The 17080-nt window shown below is 56.5% G+C and overlaps 1 protein-coding gene across 1 annotated transcript in view; it reads right to left on the bottom strand.

Annotated features, from left to right (window-relative positions):
- EFNB1 (ephrin B1) overlaps positions 1–17080 on the bottom strand; it is a 54784-nt gene that overhangs the window by 10374 nt on the left and 27330 nt on the right. The window contains exon 2 of the mRNA XM_037408311.1: positions 13242–13519. Coding sequence (XP_037264208.1) covers positions 13242–13519 — 278 coding nt within the window. The remainder of the gene's footprint in view (positions 1–13241; positions 13520–17080) is intronic.

Genomic DNA, 17080 nt, shown 5'->3' with positions numbered 1-17080 from the left:
GATCCTCAACGGCAGATGAAATCCAGCATCAACAAATGGATGGTAACGCAGGGAAGAGAAATGTTAAATCCAGAGGCATGACAGTGGGCTGCAGTGAAAGGCGAGAGGCAGCCCTGAGCCTGGGAGGGATGGCTGCAGGGCAGGAGCATGATGCAGAGCTGTAAGATGATGAACAAAGACAGGCAGGGAGCTGGGGATAGCCAAGGGAATAGGACATGGCAGGTCTCGAACAATGGCCGTGATCTCCACACGCCGCGTTTGCAACGTGCGGTTCCACCACACCAGCGAGGCTCGATCTGGCCAGCCCCAGCAACACAGAGTGTACCGGAGCATTTTCCTGCCCCGCTTCCATTTGGGCGGGACTTAACAGTTTGGCTGCAGGACCAGGAGAGCAAAAGCAGCCTCTGGACAGATGACTTCTACTGAGGCTTAAAGAAAAGGCAGCTCCCAGCCCTGAGAGCTATTAGATGCCTTTGCCTTAATGAAGCATTAAGCCTCAGGCTGCTGAGTGATGAGGACTTAGCATTGATACCATTAACCATGTAATTGCTTGTCAGTTTAGAAGAGATGCTCAGCCTTCATGGAAGCACAGGCAAGACCTCCAATTGCTGGCACAACTCATCCCGGTCTTCAGGCATCAAAGCAGCAGAACACCAAGTCCCAGCCCGGTGACATGCAACCCATCTGGGACAGATGTCCCTGCGGGGAGGAGAGTCCCAACAACCCCATGTTTCTACCTTCAGCAGTGTGCTGTCCTCGCTGCGTCACACCCTGCCTGCCCACTGCTAGCACTCAGACTGTCACTGCAGCTTTTCTTCCTCCCCTAAAAATAATTCAAATGAGAACTTGGGTTTTGGCAGATGGGAGACTCTGGAAGTAATACCTGGCAGCAGATGAAGGCAAGGGTCTCTTAAATGGTCAGCTCTGGACAGAGCGAGACGTTTGGTTTCTCTTCTGGATTCCCTCTAGCAGGACTCCGTTATGATTTGGGCCCCAAAGCACAATTAAAGTGCTGAGACTGTAGCGAATCCAAGTCTCTTTCCTTTTATTATTCTTAATTACTCTTCCATCTGTGCACCACAGCCCTGCTCCAGACGCAGCCAGGCGCTGCGTGGATGCAGCCTGGACACCCTCCCCACAATCCCCCCTCACCCCCGGACCTGTCCAAGATTCACGTTTCCACCGCAGGGCTTTAGGCGGAGGCAGCAGCATCCCGCCGGCACCCACCGCCGCTCCCTGCCAGGGCTCCGGGTGCCCCCACAGCCTGAGCCCGATCCCGACCGACCCTGCCGAGGGGCAGCCGGTGCAGAGCAGCCACAGCTCAGCCAGGACACTCACAACAGGCTCGAAGACCCAGGTAAAGACCCAGGGATGGCCCTGAAGTTGTGCCTCACACATCCACGCTGCGCTCAGACACCGCACCAGCAGACCCTCACACGAATCCACAACCAGACTCTATTTAAAATGAAAATCTAGCTCACACCACCTTCCCTATCCACCAAGTCTTTCAAGTTGTTTTATGCACCCCCAGTACTGAGGGATGGGTGCTGCACTAGTACGAGCACCACGCTGGTATGGGTGGTGTACCAGTATGGGTGCTGCACTGGTGCCCAGCCTCATCCTGGGCATCAGGCTCCTTCCTCCCCCCGTCCTGGCCAGGGCTGGCACTCCGGGGGGGACCCATGGAGCCACTTCCAAGTCACCGAGCAGAGGCACCCGCCTGCTGCACCACACACAGCCACCCTGGGGGGCTTGGTGGCTGCCCCTTCTCCTCCTCTGCGGCTGAGCTGGGAGGCAGCACACAGCCTGTGCTGACGGTATCACCATTATTATTAATATTATTATTATTTCCTTGCTGGGCCCCGCTGAAGGGAGGCGAGCCCGCCGCTCCCCCCACACACACACCACCCCCGAGCCCTTTCCATCAGCTCCGGCACATTCGCTGGGTCAGCTGCCAGAGCAAGGGCAGGGGCTGCGCGGGGGGAGCCGAGCCCCACGCTGTCACGCTGCCAGCGAGGCCAGCAGCAGCCTTCCAGCCCAGAGGCAGCTGCAGCGGGAAGGGGCCCTAAAGCCCCAGAAATGCGTGTGCTAGCCAGCCCAGCCCTGTCCCGTTCCTAAACGGCTGCAGGAGGTGCAAGGCTAGGGTTTCACACACCCTCCCGGCTGCTCAAGAGCTGCTCCAGCCTCCCAGTCTGCTACAGAAAGAAAAAACACCCTGCGGGTGCTTGGGGTGCAGGGGCTGCCCCCTCCCCAGCTCACCGCCCCAGCATCAGAGGGCACTGCTGGGCTCATGCAGCCAGCCAGGACCACCAATGCCACAGTGACAACTGGGATTCTTCCGTCCCCCCACACCTATACTGGACAGGCAAAAGAGCCTGGTATTGCGGGCCAGCCTGCAGACAGCCCACACAGCCCCTGGACCTTTCTGCCCATCTCCAGTGGGCACCAGGAGACGACCACCGTGAACAGGGATCCTGCCTGCCTGGCAGCTGCCACCATCCCCTACTCCGTTACCCAAAGAAACCCTTCTGGCAGGAAAAACCTCTGCTCCGGGCTGCTCCACGCACGGCACTGGCTGCTGCCAAGGGGTGGGAAACACGCAGCGATCCTCAGAGCTGGGGGCAAGCACCACGACCTTCCCGCTCTGACCTTCCAAAGACCCAAACCAAAGTTTCAGAAGCAACACCCTCCCTGTTCACTATCTGGATCCTCCTCTTTGCTCCTCAGGGTTTACTGTCTCAAGGTCCCAAAACCACAAATCACTCAGAGAAATATGTGGGTGTTTGCTAGAAAACAGCCCATCCCAGGGCTGCTGGGGTTTCCAAGCACCAAGCCCTCCTCATGTCACAGCAATCCGTACCAGGTTCCCTCCGCCTGCAGCACGGCAGCTCTTGAGGTCAAGGAAACAGCACGGAAGGGACACAGAGCTCGTGTCCTCCCCTCCCACAGGGATGAACAGGGGTCCTGGCACATTGCGCCCACGGAACCGAGTGTTGACCACTGCAGGCTGCTGGAGAAGCAGCAGCAGGACCCACACCAGTGCCCACTGGGTGGTGGCATGCCAAGGTTCATGGCCACACTGTTCCTCTGGCACAGCCATGAAGCCTTCCACCGCTACAGACCGCTTCATGGGCGCAGGCAGATTGCCTCCACAGCCCCCTCCAGCCCACGGCTCCATTTTTGCTGATGGCCTCAAGACCCTGGAGCAGCAGGGAGCTGCGAGCAGAAGTGGCTCTTAGGGCTCAGCCGGCATGGCCGGAGCCGCCGCAGCGCAGCACACTCCCAACCCACCTCCTGCGGGCGCAGCTGCACCAGCCCATCTGCCAGCGTACACCCACGCTGAGCAGGGTGCGGGGCTGGAGGGGCACACGGCAAACCCAGTTACAAAGGTCCCATTTATGGCTGTGGGTTTTGCCAGGGATTTTGGTTCCTTGAAGTGCCACAACCTTCTGGGAAGCCCTGGAGCACCCAAGTGCGGCTGGAGAGGAGGAGGATGCTAACACCCACCAGCACTGCGCACTCAGTCCTGGAACCGCCTGGCTAAATAAATAGATGTTATATATAAAAACAACATGACTCACGCTGCACGGGGGAGGGAAATGCCAGCATCCATCCCACAGCCTTGGACTGAGCCCTTCCGTCAAGGGGGAGCAAGCAGCTATGGCCAAGCCCTGGTGGGTCTCCAAAGCAAGGCATGAGGAAACAACCTCGTGGTGCCGATTCAGGCTGAATTTACTATAGTATTTATTTTGTGTTGTTGCAAAACCCTACAGATTTTTGCTGCTGAAGGGAGAACCTGGTGTGCTGCTCTGGTCCTCTCCTGCCATCCAGGGCCAAGGCACAGCAGAGGAACCCAGGGCTTCACCTCCATCCTCCCCAAGCATGTGGCAAGGTGGGGACACACGGTGTGACTGCAGAAGACAGACCACTTGTCACACACCCTGGGGAAACCAGACATCCCAGCCCACGCTTGCTGCTCCAGCAAACACACCTTCATGTGAAAAATCACCAAGTTCAAACACACTTCTGGAAACAGGACTGAAAATGACAGCACTGGGTCTAGCTGGGATGGAGTCGTCCTTCTCCTGGCCAGGGTCAGCTGCCCAGAAAGATAAATAAAATTACTAAATTAGCCCCATCCCTTGTAAAAAACAGCAGCTACATTTGCGAAGGGCAGGGTCCAGCAGCACCAGCCAAGTTAAAGGAGTGTCAGGAGGGAGGACACCACACACCCACACTCATCCTCGTGTGCTACAGCACCACTGCCACACCAAAGCACTGCTTTGGGACTGTCAAGGGTGCTTCCCTGGGGTGACAGAACAAACCTTGAAGCACTACATAGAAAAAAAGACACTTTAACACAAGTAATGCTTAAATAAAACCCCTGATTTCTCATTAAAACAGCTTTCCGATGGAAAAAAAATATAGCCAACCCTAATTAGCATCATAATTAAGAGTCACAGCTCCATTGCACTTCTTGGTTACAAGACCACTGCTTGCTTGCAAGCCCTTTCGCACCAACGCTGCTGAGACATCCGCGCAGACAAAGTGTGCAAGCTCCCAGTGTCCCCATCCCATGCCGGGGAGCACACACAGCCTCGCTCCCCACACAGCTTGGAGGGGGACCAGGGCGCTCAATAAAGCCTTTGCCTGCAGGTCTACCCACCCCCTTCCAAAAAAAAAGAGCGTCAGTGGAAGAGAAAGATTATTTGCACAGTTTCTGCAGTAGCCCTAAGCAACTGCTTACAGGTCAGAAAAAAAGTGCCATGTAATTCTCCACCTGATGCTCTGCCAGAGTCATTTGTGGGCCCCGCTGGGAGCAGGAGAGGAGGAAAGCACTTACTGCATTTTAACAGGGTGTAAATCTCTTCAGTTAGGTAGCAAAACATCTGCGACCCTGACTGAGGAATCTGTTGTGACGGGGATGGAGAGGGACACGCAGGGGGACAGTGCCACCCCCCCCATCGTCAAGGCCAATGCCAAACACCAGCTCCTCACATGTGAGATGCGGCACGGAGGTGGGCAGTGGCTGCAGCAACAGCTCAGCCTAGGCTACACCCTCGCTGCCCGGGTGCCGGAATGGAGGCGGCTCAGAGAAAAATCAAAGTTATCAGGGACCAGGGAGGCTGATCCACGTGCAAATCTTCTGCAAGTTCAAGCTGCCTGAGAGAGCATGGGGAGCCGAGGAGGTGCAGGGCAGTGGGGAGGGACAGACAGGAGCTCAGGGTGTGCTGTGGGACAGCTGGGAGGAAACCCTACTGCAATTAAAGGTAAGCTTTGCATAAGCATCGGGAATCTGCCGGCAGCAGGGAAGTTCACATTGGTGCAACTCCTGGCTCAGAGTTGCAAATAACCCCACAGCTGGGAATGGAGTCAGCGCAGGCACTGCTCCTGCCAGGGGAGCGGCCGTGCTGCCACGCACCCACCGGTGCAGCACCCGCTCAGGGACTGAGCCCGGCTGGGAGCAGGATCCCCCTCGGCTCACATCCCACAGCAGCGAGGAGGGGCTCGCCGGACACCTCTGCACAGCAGTGCCCACAGCTCCCCGGGCAGCAAGCACGGCAGCACCCACGCTGCCCTAGCCAGAGGGCACCAGCTGCAGAGCTGACACATCGCCCTCGGGTCCCAGCAAGACCCCAGCAGGTGGTCTCAGCCCTCTGCTCCAGGAGGACACCAGCACGTGGACCTAATGGTCTCCAGCAACACTCTGACTTACGGGATTCGGACATTTCCAACATATGCTAAATAAAGCCGACTATCCACATGAGGACTTGCCCCCTCACTGAGTAAAGGCTGGAGGAAGGGGCCTCTCTGCCCCCCAGGTCATGGCTGCCCCCCCCTGCAGAGCAGTGAGCAGCCACCCCCAGACCCCACTGCTCCCCGCCAGCCCACCACAGCTGGCTCTCAATTAGCTGTGTTAACACCAACTCCATGCTGCCAGGTGGGATCAAAGAGCACAGTCATTACACAGCAGCAGCAGAAAAACCATCATTCCTAGGGCAAAGAAACTTCAAATGGCAGTAAAACCAATTCTCCCCAGAAAGGCAGGCTCTTAAAGGTGCCGCACGCAACCTGGGCAGCCCTCCCCAGCACAGCCAGCCTGTCGAGTGGCATTCAAAACACCCGTCATGAGAAATCAGGGATGGAGAAGGACTGCGCATTGCAATTCCTTAACGCCAAACCCGCTTGTACCCTGCACGTCTCACAGTCCAAGCGTGGTGATGCTTTTTGGAGCCCCCAGCATGCTCTTGGTCCCAAGAGGCAGCATCCTCCGCCGCGCTGGCACAGCCCAGTGATTGCCCAGCAGCCCAGCACACGATGCAGCCTTTCACACCGGGGCAGAGCTGTGGAGGTGCCTGCAAGCATCTTCCCAGCACCTGGGCAGCAAGAAAGCACCGTAGGTATGGGCACAGCAGAGCACAGCGGGCACCCCAGGGGAAAAGCTCAGGTCTCTACTGGAAGTTTAGTTCAAAGGAAGCCAACTTTTAATCTCTTCCAGCATTACAGAGGAAGCCCTCGGAGATGACCATCGCTAAAGAGCAGGGTCCCCATGGTCTGTGCGCCTGCAGCTCCAGGAGGTTCCCTGGGGTCCCTGTATCCCGCCGTTGCAGAGGTGCTGGGGGAAGCAGGGGCTGGAAGAGGAGGAAGGGGACAGGGGCAGGGGTACAACCATGGTAATGCACCATGAAACCGAACAGACTGTTTTAGCGCTGGCCCCCCACCACAGATGCAAGGGGAGCAACTTTGTGGGGGGGACAGGACACAGACGGAGGCACCCTACACCAGCAACGTGGAGAGGCGATGCACGGGTGCCAGCTGGATGTCACCTCCTTGCTGCCATCGCCCAGGCTGCGTGTCACCTCTGCACGTCACCTCAGTTTTCAGGAGCACTGAGGAGTTAAATACGTTTTATTTTCTGCTAATGGGTCGTGTCAGAGTTAAAGAGACACCCTTGGAAATCATTTCTCCTGGGGAAGAGCATCCTGGGATGCAGGCAGCCCACTCCCCAGCCAGACACAGCCCGGTGGCTGGCTCCCTGCAGCCGGCAGATCCCTTGTCCACGCCGGAGCTGCGGGCAGCTGCCTGCCGGGTACAGGCAGGGGCCGGGCTGCCCAGCAGCCAGAGAGTTAAGTGGGCACCGGCACCCCGGCCTCGGTCTTTGTTGCAGGCAGGGCCCCCCTCTCCCTGGCCCAGGAGCTGATCAAAGCGCTGGGTATTTACCTCCTGGCCGGGTGCGGGACACTGGCCCTTTCTGATAGCGCTTTTCATCCCTATTAGAGCCGTGAAAGGCTGAGCTATGAGATCAGCTGCCAGGGGCTGTCCGGGGACAGCGCTGAGCCGAAAAGGTCAGGAGGGAGGAGGAGAAGAGAAAAGAGGCAGAGGCTTAAGGGACAGGGCTCAACAAAATCGCATTTACTGTGGTCACGGTCTTCAGACAAGCCTCCAAGACAAGGAACCGCGTGTTGTCTAAGGGCCATTATTTGGGTTTGACATGTCCAGCGCCCGGGCTTTGAAGTTGGGAGTGGGACACCGTTAGAGACCCGTTTGTCTACAGTGCAAGCCCGCCGGCTCCCACACAGCATCTCCCACGGGCAGAGGGTCTCATCCACCCTCAGCCACCAGCTCCCAGCAGGACAGGGACAGAAGAGGAAAGCCAGCCCCCAAACCCAAATGGTTACGCCACCAGGATGGCTTTGCTTTGCCCAGGCTTTCTGTGTTGCCGCAGGTATATTGCAAGCTGTTGGGATGAGGATGCGTGCATCCACAGAGCACCAGCCCATTTGGGTGAAGAATGAGGAAGCAGGTTAATTTGGTTTTTATCAGCAGAAGTTCATAGCTCTCATCACAGCATCAAACGGCACTTTTGCTTTCAACTCATCTTCACCAAACAAGTTGTGGGACGGAAGATGAGGAGCACATGAAAGTGGCCACATTCAAATGCAATCAGCAAAGAAAGCCAGCAAAGAGCTGGCAGGCTGACAAACCGCCCTGGGGGGCTGCGCCTGGCCCCCCCCCCAGCACAGCACCCATCGGGTATGGGCAGCCAGCACGGCACTCATCAGGGAAGAAGGAACCAGGAGGAAATGATTAAATACCAAGGGCTGCAGAAAAGAAGCTCAAGTGGCTCCGCAGCCACTCTCACACATGCTGGCGTGAGCTAAAGTCTTCCCAAACAGCTATTTCGGAAGCTGGAGGAGCACAGCCAGAAAAGCAAGTATGGCAACATGTCCCAAAGAAAAAAAAAAAAAAAAAAAAAAGAGGATGATTTTGGCAGTTGGCAGCACATAGGTGACCCTTTTCTCCACACTGAAGTGCAAGCTGTAGAAAAATGCTGATGCAGGAAGGTCCAGGGACAAAGCCCACATCGCAGACGCAGCAATGGTTTACAACAAATAATTCTTGCCAGGTTAAGTCTAATTGCATCTAAAAACAGAAATGCAAGACAAGAGGTTTAAAGAAACAGGGTAATATATCTGGTCTCACTGAATCCTGCTGCCAAAAAGCATTAGATTGGATTACGAACATTATTACATCAAAAATGGATTGAAGGGCTTAAAGACTAACAATAAACAGCGAATGTATTAGATTTATGGGGCAAACATGTACCAGGGCCTCACTTTTACTTCAGCGTTTTCATCAAACGAGGTCTCCTTGCCTTAAACAGGCTCCCAGGAGAGGAGAGGCACTGCGGCCATGACCAGGGACCTGGCAGAGGGGTGGGCAAGAGATCCCATCTGGAAAACCATCACAGCACTGGCTGGCCAAGGCACTGCCCATCACATCTGCAAACAGCTGCCTGGAAAGGCTTTGCTTGAGGGTCTGCGCTCTCCATGGCACCAGTGCCTCCCAGCCACCAAACCAAACGAACTGGAGACCCATGCCCAGGGATGAAGCCAGCACTGGGCTGAGGAGCAGCTCGTGGCACAGCACAGACAGGGCACGGCCATGCCGCATCCACAGCTCCTGCGTGGTTGGGAGCGCAGGCAGCTCCTCCTCACGCCGCCCGCCCGCTGCCAGGACAGCAGGATTAATGCATCTCTATCTAGGCACCTCATTACCAGAGATAGTAAAACTGGAGCAAGTTCAAAGAGTAGCAGCAAATGCAATTAAGAGCTGGAGTGAATTAGGAGGGGAGGTGGAGAGAGCCAAACCGGCATGGCTGGCTAAGCTGGGGGGCGGGGGGGGGGGGAGCCTGGAGCTGCCCACCAGCATCCCAGAAGCATAGACCATAGACACCAGGGACGGGGGGAAGGCTACTTGAGTGGGACACAGACAACCAAGGAAGCAGAGAGAATCATCAGAAATTGGTAAAAACCAAAGCTGAGGAGAAATGTTGGCACGGTCAGGCTCTCAGAGCTGGGGCAGATGACCTGCAGGCACAAAGCTGGACCCCCAGCCCACCTCTAGGACAGCACCTTCCCAAAACAGCCTTCAGTTTTCATCTTCCCATTGCCTTTTGCTCCTGCTAGCCCAAAAAGCAATGGGACAAATAATTTTTAAGCACTTGGACACATTCTTCCTTCCCATTTCAGCCATTCACAAGCAACCAGCTTCTCTACCAGTTCTGCAGGGGCAAAGGGAGGAGCGATCACACGCCTGCTGATGAGCCAAAAGCACCTTCTGCCTCAATGAGGACGGTGCGAGCGATCCAGCCCTCCTTGCTGGCCCAGGGAATGGCAGCAGCACTCTCATCCACACACAGCTCTGCAAGTATAAGCCACCCTGGGGTCCCCAACGACCTTTCCAGCAGCCTGCCCGCAGCTTTGTGCTTGGCCAAGAACCCCCAAAAGGACTTTCTTTTGGGGCAAAAAGCAAGAATTCATTCCAGGAGCTACCACATCTTGTTCTTTATAAAAAGGCTTAGGAAGAAGCATCACCTTCCCCTGCCCAGCCCTGGGAGAAAAGACGCTTTTAATGAAAGCCTGGGGCTGGCGCGGGGGAGCCCAGTGCAAGGCTTCGGAGAGGACGGGGAGAGGTTACGTTCTCTTTCAAAAGCTTTTTTCATTGTTAAGCCCAGGGCTGGGGCTGTGTCCCTCCATGATAAAAGTGGCCCCAAACAAAGCTTGGCATATCCAAGGCGAAGGCGGGGAGCAGCCCTGAATGGGGAGGGACCCCAGGAAGCCCCCTGGCTCTGGCAGAGAGGCTTTCCAGCCGCCTGGGGAAGGTGGGGGCCAAGCGGCACACGTCCTGCTGCTGCCCTGCTCCCCTCTGCTTCAGCATCGCTTCCCCAGCTTAGGGCCGCCAGCAAATGAAAAAGAAGAAAAAAAATCTTTTGTGTGTCACAGCAAAGCTTGGGGAGAGGGAGGGGAAGGGGAAAAAAAAAAAAAAAAGGGAAAAAAAAAAAGAAGAAAAAAAAAGACAACACGTGGGTGGTCTGCTCAGGAGACTTTTGACTTTGTTTTTTTGGCTATTTTATTTCTTGGCAGAAAGAGCTCCTGGGGCTACTCAACAGAGGGTACAGCCAGATCACAGGAGCATCCTCAGCCCACCCAGGGGCCAAAGTTCAGCTGGCAGCGGCTGCTGGCTCCCAGCACTGAGGGGGCTCGCATCAAAGCGCAGAGGAGTCAAGAGAAATTAAAGTCAGAAACGGTCCATGGAGGGGGCAGAGGGCACTGCCGGCTGCCGGAGAAAGGGGGGACCCCACAGGGATGCTCTGAGCACCCCACTCACTGCATCTCTACTCCAGCCCTAGTCAGGCTCCAAGATGCTGCAATGGGAGACTAGGATGGGGAAATAAAAAGATAAATGGGATTTTATGGCCATCTCTTGGGAGATCCTCCCGCCTTGGGAAGAAAGCAGGATTGCATTACACATATAGAAAAAACTTCTAGATACGGGAGAAGATCCACATTGCTAGTAGCAGAGTCATAAAAAAAAGATTGGGCAAAAATGCAACGCATTTAAAAGCCTCAGCCAAACCTCCGACGGGATGTGCAGCTGAGATTTTGCAAGCTGCGCCATGCCGGCAAGCCAGCACGGCGGAGCTTGCAAAATCCTGGCTGTGCATCCCGTCGGAGCTGCAACAAGCCGGAGCAATGGTGACCCAGGTGTGCTGGCAGCGCTGGCCAGGAGCTGGCACCAGCTCAAAGCCATGGGGGCTCTTGGGGAGCCCCGTTTGTACTCGGCAGCGTGCCGTCGGCCGCTTGTGGAAACGCCACTAAAAGCTACAGGAGGTTGATTTAACTTAAGCAAGAGCTTTCATGTGAAATGCAAAGCAGCTCCTTAAAACTTGTGCAATTCAGAGCCTGGTAAATCCTCCTGCCTGCTATGCCTGCACCTCCCTGCCGGACTGCGTTGCAACACAATGGACCCCACATTTCTCCACCCCGGCACTTCATTAGGCTCCTGAGCTTGTTTTGGGGAATCTATTTGTCTTTGGAGACTATTTGCAGCCTGAGGGTCCCACAGGATGTAGCGTGGGGGCGTGAGGTGGGACTCTGCTTTCAGCCCTTGTTGCTGCTTGAACTTGACCCCTAAGCACAGAGGAGCCACTGACCGAGTGCTTCAAGATGTTTGCCTGACATACAAAAGGCAGACTCACGGCTGTGCTCTTAGCCCCTTCTCCCCCCTCTTTGCCCACACTGCAGGGAAAGCTTTGCCTCAGCTGAGGGACAGCAGACGGACTGACCTTTTGGGTCCCAGAGCCACCAGGCTGGTACCAGCCACAGCTACTCACGGTGAGGGAGACAGGAGCCTGCCGAGGAGCTATGCCAGGGCTTTTGGCATCCCCAGCCCATCCCCGGGGCACCTGGGCTTGCAGCCAGGGTTTTCCTGCACCCCCGACAGCTGCAAAGCTGGTGACCCCACCTGTGCCCCCCAAGTGACACTGGATAGACGGCCTCAGATCCGGGCAGCAAGGATGACCAAGTGATGGCAGCTCTCGAGAGAGACCGGCCCCGTCAAACAGTGACTCAGCCCTGTGCAGCCCGCGGTCTCTGCTGGCACCACCACCATGCTGAGCCGGCTGAGTGGGTTGTTGCACCAGGTCCTCCCCACCCATCACCCCTCCTACAGACACGTGGTGCCAGGCGCAGGCAACCAGAAACCCCTGCCAGCCCCTTTGTCACTACCCTGCACTCAGCCACACGCTAAGAAGCACTAAGCAAAATTTACCACAAAGGAAGCAAGGGTGGGCTCAGGGCTGACCTGCCGGAGCACATCCCGGCTGCTTTCTGTGCACCGGGTTTGCTCAAATCACCACAGCACCGTGCTACGACAGAGCACCTCCTGCCCCCCGCTGCCCACAACATCCTCGCCACCCCTCCGAGGGTGAAGATTTCGGGCTAAAAATACATTGTTTACCGACTGGAAAGCACCAGCTCCCACAGCTCAGCGCTCACCTCCCACGTGGGCAGCTGACCTCTGCACCCAGCCGCCTGCCGGCGAGCCCACGGCATGTGACGGCCAGGGGAGAGATGAGCCGCATGGCCACCGTGCCCTTTGCCGGTTGCTCCGCCGCGGGTTCACACGCGATGTGCTGAGCGAGGCTGAGAAGATGAGCCAGGGAAGCGCGAGCTGGCAGGCACTGCCCAGCCCAGTGCTGCCGAGGGACGGCCGAGCTCCCCGGTGTCCTCCCTCCATCTGCACCGGAGCTGGCACAGGCAGAGACATCCCTGGGCAATGGTCCCCTGCACACTCGGACCACCGGCTCCAAGAAAATCCAGCCCTCCTTCCCTCTCCACTCCATAAAGCCATGGTATTCCAAGAAACAAGAGGAACAGGCCAGTGTGCAGAATTTTACAGCCATTTAGACCACAGCAAGCACTGAGCACCGCCGGTGGCTTCCCAGGGAGGAGGACGAGCATCTCCTCAGACACCGCTCCTCCTGATCCTGACTGATCCCACCAGGAGCTCCCCAGATGCAGGGCAAAGCCCTGCAAGAAATGCCCTGCAACACCTCCAGCAAAGACGGCAGCGAAAATGAAGCTCCGGGTGTGATGGTGCTCCAGACACAGGCTGCCCCTCCTTGCCAGGGCTGACCCCGGCCGGGGGGCATGCTCCTGCTCCCGCTCCCGGCTGCAGGCAGGGCAGGGGACACAGCACTGCAGCCAGATACGGGCTGGTGACCCGCTTGGCCAGTGACACATTCCTCCCCTTTCTCCCATCCAGCAGGAAATATTTTCCGTACGTGTCAGCTCTCTGCACTGGCCAAGTTGTGAACAAGCGCCTGGCGACACTCTCCAGGCCCCCACGGCCCCCCTGAGCCAGGGACGGCAGTGAGGAAGAGGAGGGCGACTCACATGTGATGAAGTAATCCTGCTGCCGCTTGAACTCCAGGCCCATGTAGTTGGGGCTGAACTCCTGAAACTTGATGGTGAAGCGGATCTCCTGCTCCGGCCGATTGCACGTCACTAGCACGTTGGGGTCCATGACGGTGCTGCAGGCATCTGCCTGGTCTTTCTTTACCAGGTACAGCTTGTAGTACTCGTAAGGCTTGGACGGCTCTGCCTTGGGGCAGATAATGTCCAGTTTATCCCCAATCTCCGGGTAGATGACCAGCCCCTTCCCAGTCATGAACCTGGAAGAGAGGAGGGCGAGAGGTTAGCCACACAGCGGAGCCCGTCCCACCCCGTGCAGAGCCCCACTCTCACACCATTTATGTCATGCTTAAACTCCACCGCTTTCCCTCTGCAGGATGTTTTCTGACACCAGAATAAAGTCCTCCTCTTCCTTCACCACCGCTGCACACGCAAGGAGCCAGATCAGGCTCCCACCGACAAAAACAGGGGCCTGCTTGGCTCGGTGCCACTCCCCAGCCCTCCCACCACAACAAGGGCGAGCGCCCTTCCCAGCCCCAAGCCTGGCACCCGAAAGGGAATGGAGTCTTCCCACAAAGGGCTGTGGAGCGGGCTGGAGACGTCGTGGCTCTGCCCGACGGCCAGGCAAGGAGCTTCCTGCAGGGACAGGCAATAATTAGGTATGGGGAGAAGTCCTGACAATGGGGTGCAGGGAGGGATCCCTTCCACGCCCCGGCTCCCCGAGGAACTCCTGTCCTTAAATGGAAGGGAGGGAAGCATCCTGCAGGACAACTTCCACCAAGCCAGGCTCAACAGCGTGCCCAGGAGCGTGGGAGGACCGGATGGAGAGGAGCAAGGAGGGAGGAAAGCTATTTGGGGCTGGAAGGCAGGGCATTGCAAAGGGAAGGAAGGCAATATGCTGATAATTAGCATTCAGATTTCATTATTGTGGAGCAACACTCTGATTTTATTTTTTTTTCAGTGTGAAGTAGAGGATTAGGGCAACAAGGAGGGAAGCAGCAGATCATCTACTTTGATGTAGGCAACGTAGCACGTTCTTGATGGAAGATAAGGTTGAATGGATGCTCCCGCAGAGTTATCTCTCCTGCAACTCCCTCATGTAATTTGGGCACGGCGAAAACCGAAGCATGTGTTTTGGCAGGCTGCACATCCGCGGCTTTCCCTTCCCGCTCTCAGACATGGCCGGGCCCTGCCCCATCCCACCCTGGCACTTGGATGGGGGGACAGGACAGCTTCTCCACCAGCCAGCTGTGCCGGCTGGGGCTGCAGGCACCACAGAAGGAAGATCAAATACACAGGACCAACCTGCTCCGTGGCTCTGGTACAAGTCTTAGCAAGAAGCCACAGAGCTGACACCAGCGCTGAGCAGCCCAGGCTCCAGGCCTCTGGCTGCAGGAGCCCCGGCAGCTCTGCACGCCAGCCGGCCAGGCTGGGAGCAGGCAGGCACAGCCTGAGCCCACGCACACCCCGATGCCCTTGGCAATGGCTCCAGAGATCGGTGCCAGCTGTAACAGCGGGAGGGATGGGCAGGACGGACAGACAGACAGACATTGACTGCCCCTCTCCGTCAGCTCGTCGGGTCGGAGGGGGCAGCCGCAGCAGAGGAGGCAAGGCAGAGGGGCAGTGGGTATGATCCCCCTCAACCATGAGCTGAGTTCAGGTGGGTTATCTGCCCCATGCCTGGCTGCGGCTCTGCCCCCTCCACCACGCCGGCTCCGGCGGTACCCAAAGCAGCACCACGGGGCATCGGGCACGGCGGGGACAGTCGGGATCATCCTAAACCCAGCACCGCCGGCAGAGTGGCTGTGCCTTTGCCACGCAAGCTTGTGGGAGTGATTAAGTTTTGTAAAAATCGTGACTTCTGGAAGGAGGCGACGCAGCAGCCTGATGGAAGAGCAGGAAACTCGGTGCAGGTGGGATGCTGCAGCGTGCTGCTGGCACGGAGGAGCCCGGCTCCGATCCCGGCGCTGCCGGCAGGTGAGCCACGCACTTTGCCTGAATGCTACCAAGTAGGTCAGCTGGCCCCTGGCCAGCACACGGCTTCCAAAGCCTTGGGAGCGATAAAGGCTTCCCCCACCCACAGCCGGAGCCCTGACGCAATCCCAGGAGCCGTGCAGCAGGAGATGCAAAGGAGCCCCTGCCCCTCCCTCCCCACCCCGCGCCAGCCCGCAGACATGCGGCACAAGTGCACACTTGCACGCTCGCTCACGGGTTCCCACCCTGAGAGGCAGCTGGATCCCACATTCGTTTCTCCACGGCTGGGCTGAGTCAGAGGTTCTGGCACAGGACTCCCAAGTGACTCAAATTCCCTCCTCCAGCCCCTCCTGCCAGCTCCCTCCTGCCCAGAAGATGCCAAACAGGAAGCCACAAACAAGTCAAGCAGATGTCTTGCAACGCCGGAGCAGGAGGAGAAGGCTCCTATCCATCCACCATCTCCATACCAGCAGGACCTATCACACCTCCTTGGCCAAAGCCTTGCCCAACACCTGCAAACCAACCAGTCCACGCGACACCAGCCTGCGCTGACGGCATGGCTGGCTGGCACCAGGTCAAGCTGAGTTTTAACCAGGGGAGAGGCCATAAAGCAATCAAGGCAGTTGAGAACATCCCAGCACCACATCCTGCTGGCACTCCTTCATCCTAGAAAACTCAGAAAGGTGGCCTATGGTTATTTGTTTCAAGGATAAAATGACGAGACGCATTTCTTCTACGAACACTCAGTCTCCGCTTCGGAAGCACACAGCTTCTGCCTGGGAATCAGCCCAGGAACCTCTTCCAGATCTCCCAACACCAACACCAAGCAAGACAGACTACCAGCCAAAGCCGACAGCCCTTCACGGCACACAGCTGCAATGCTGCACGGGGCTTTTTGGGGTGGTCCTCCCACCACTGCGCCCCCTCAGCTGCACACCTGCCCGCACACATGTCTTTTACCCTTTGCACCTCCGATTTCCCTGATTTTTTTCTCCTCCATTTCCCCCTTAGCGTCCTCCCTCTCCTCTCTACAAGTAGGGCTCTTTCCCAGCTGACAGTCCAGGCAGCATAAGCGGTGGAGATAAACCCCCAACGCATATGCCTTCGAAACCCCTCTCGCTGCTCTTTGGGCTCTTAACCACACATGGAGGTTTCCCTTTTCCCCCCCCCAAAAAAAAATCTGCTTTGTCACAAGCAACAGCTTATGATGACCATCCTAGGGAAGACTGACAACAGTTCCCATCACACAAGAATCCGTCTCTCCAGGAAATTCTCCTTTAAAATACAGAAGGTGAAAAGCAACATTTATCGCAAGAACAGCAGAGGAAATAAAAGCACCCAAAAATTGTCACAAGTTGCCTGTACGCAGTATTACAGCAAGTTCCGAGCATGAGAAATTTTACTTCAGAAGGACCATTGAAGGCAAAAAAGAATTACAGTCTTGACTTGTCTTTACAAGGACACATCTTCAAATTTATCTTAACTGGGAGGAATGAACAGATCTCCTTTTAAATTAATAGGGAAATTCATCGTGCCCTCAGAGTACACACTGTAATTTCAGGGCGGGGGGGCAGGATCTGCTGTATCCTCCACACATTACAGTTTGATTTCCCCGTTTTAAGGTGCGGAGGGGGAAAGAAAGAAAAAATAAAAATTCAAATCAACCTTAATGCTGAAACTAAGACTGACACCCGTACAAAAACAGGCCGCGGGACACAGCCCCAGACACACACTCTATTAGACAACTCGAATCCAGGTCCAGCAGCGTGGCAGGGCACCAAGGACAACCTGCTGCTCCAAGCAGTAACCTCCCAAAACCCCAGTTTCTGATCCCATTCCTGGGACAC

The sequence above is a fragment of the Falco rusticolus genome, chromosome 14 (genome assembly GCF_015220075.1).
Source record: "Falco rusticolus isolate bFalRus1 chromosome 14, bFalRus1.pri, whole genome shotgun sequence".
Lineage (NCBI taxonomy): Eukaryota > Metazoa > Chordata > Aves > Falconiformes > Falconidae > Falco > Falco rusticolus.
This window is presented reverse-complemented; position numbering and strand designations above follow the sequence as displayed.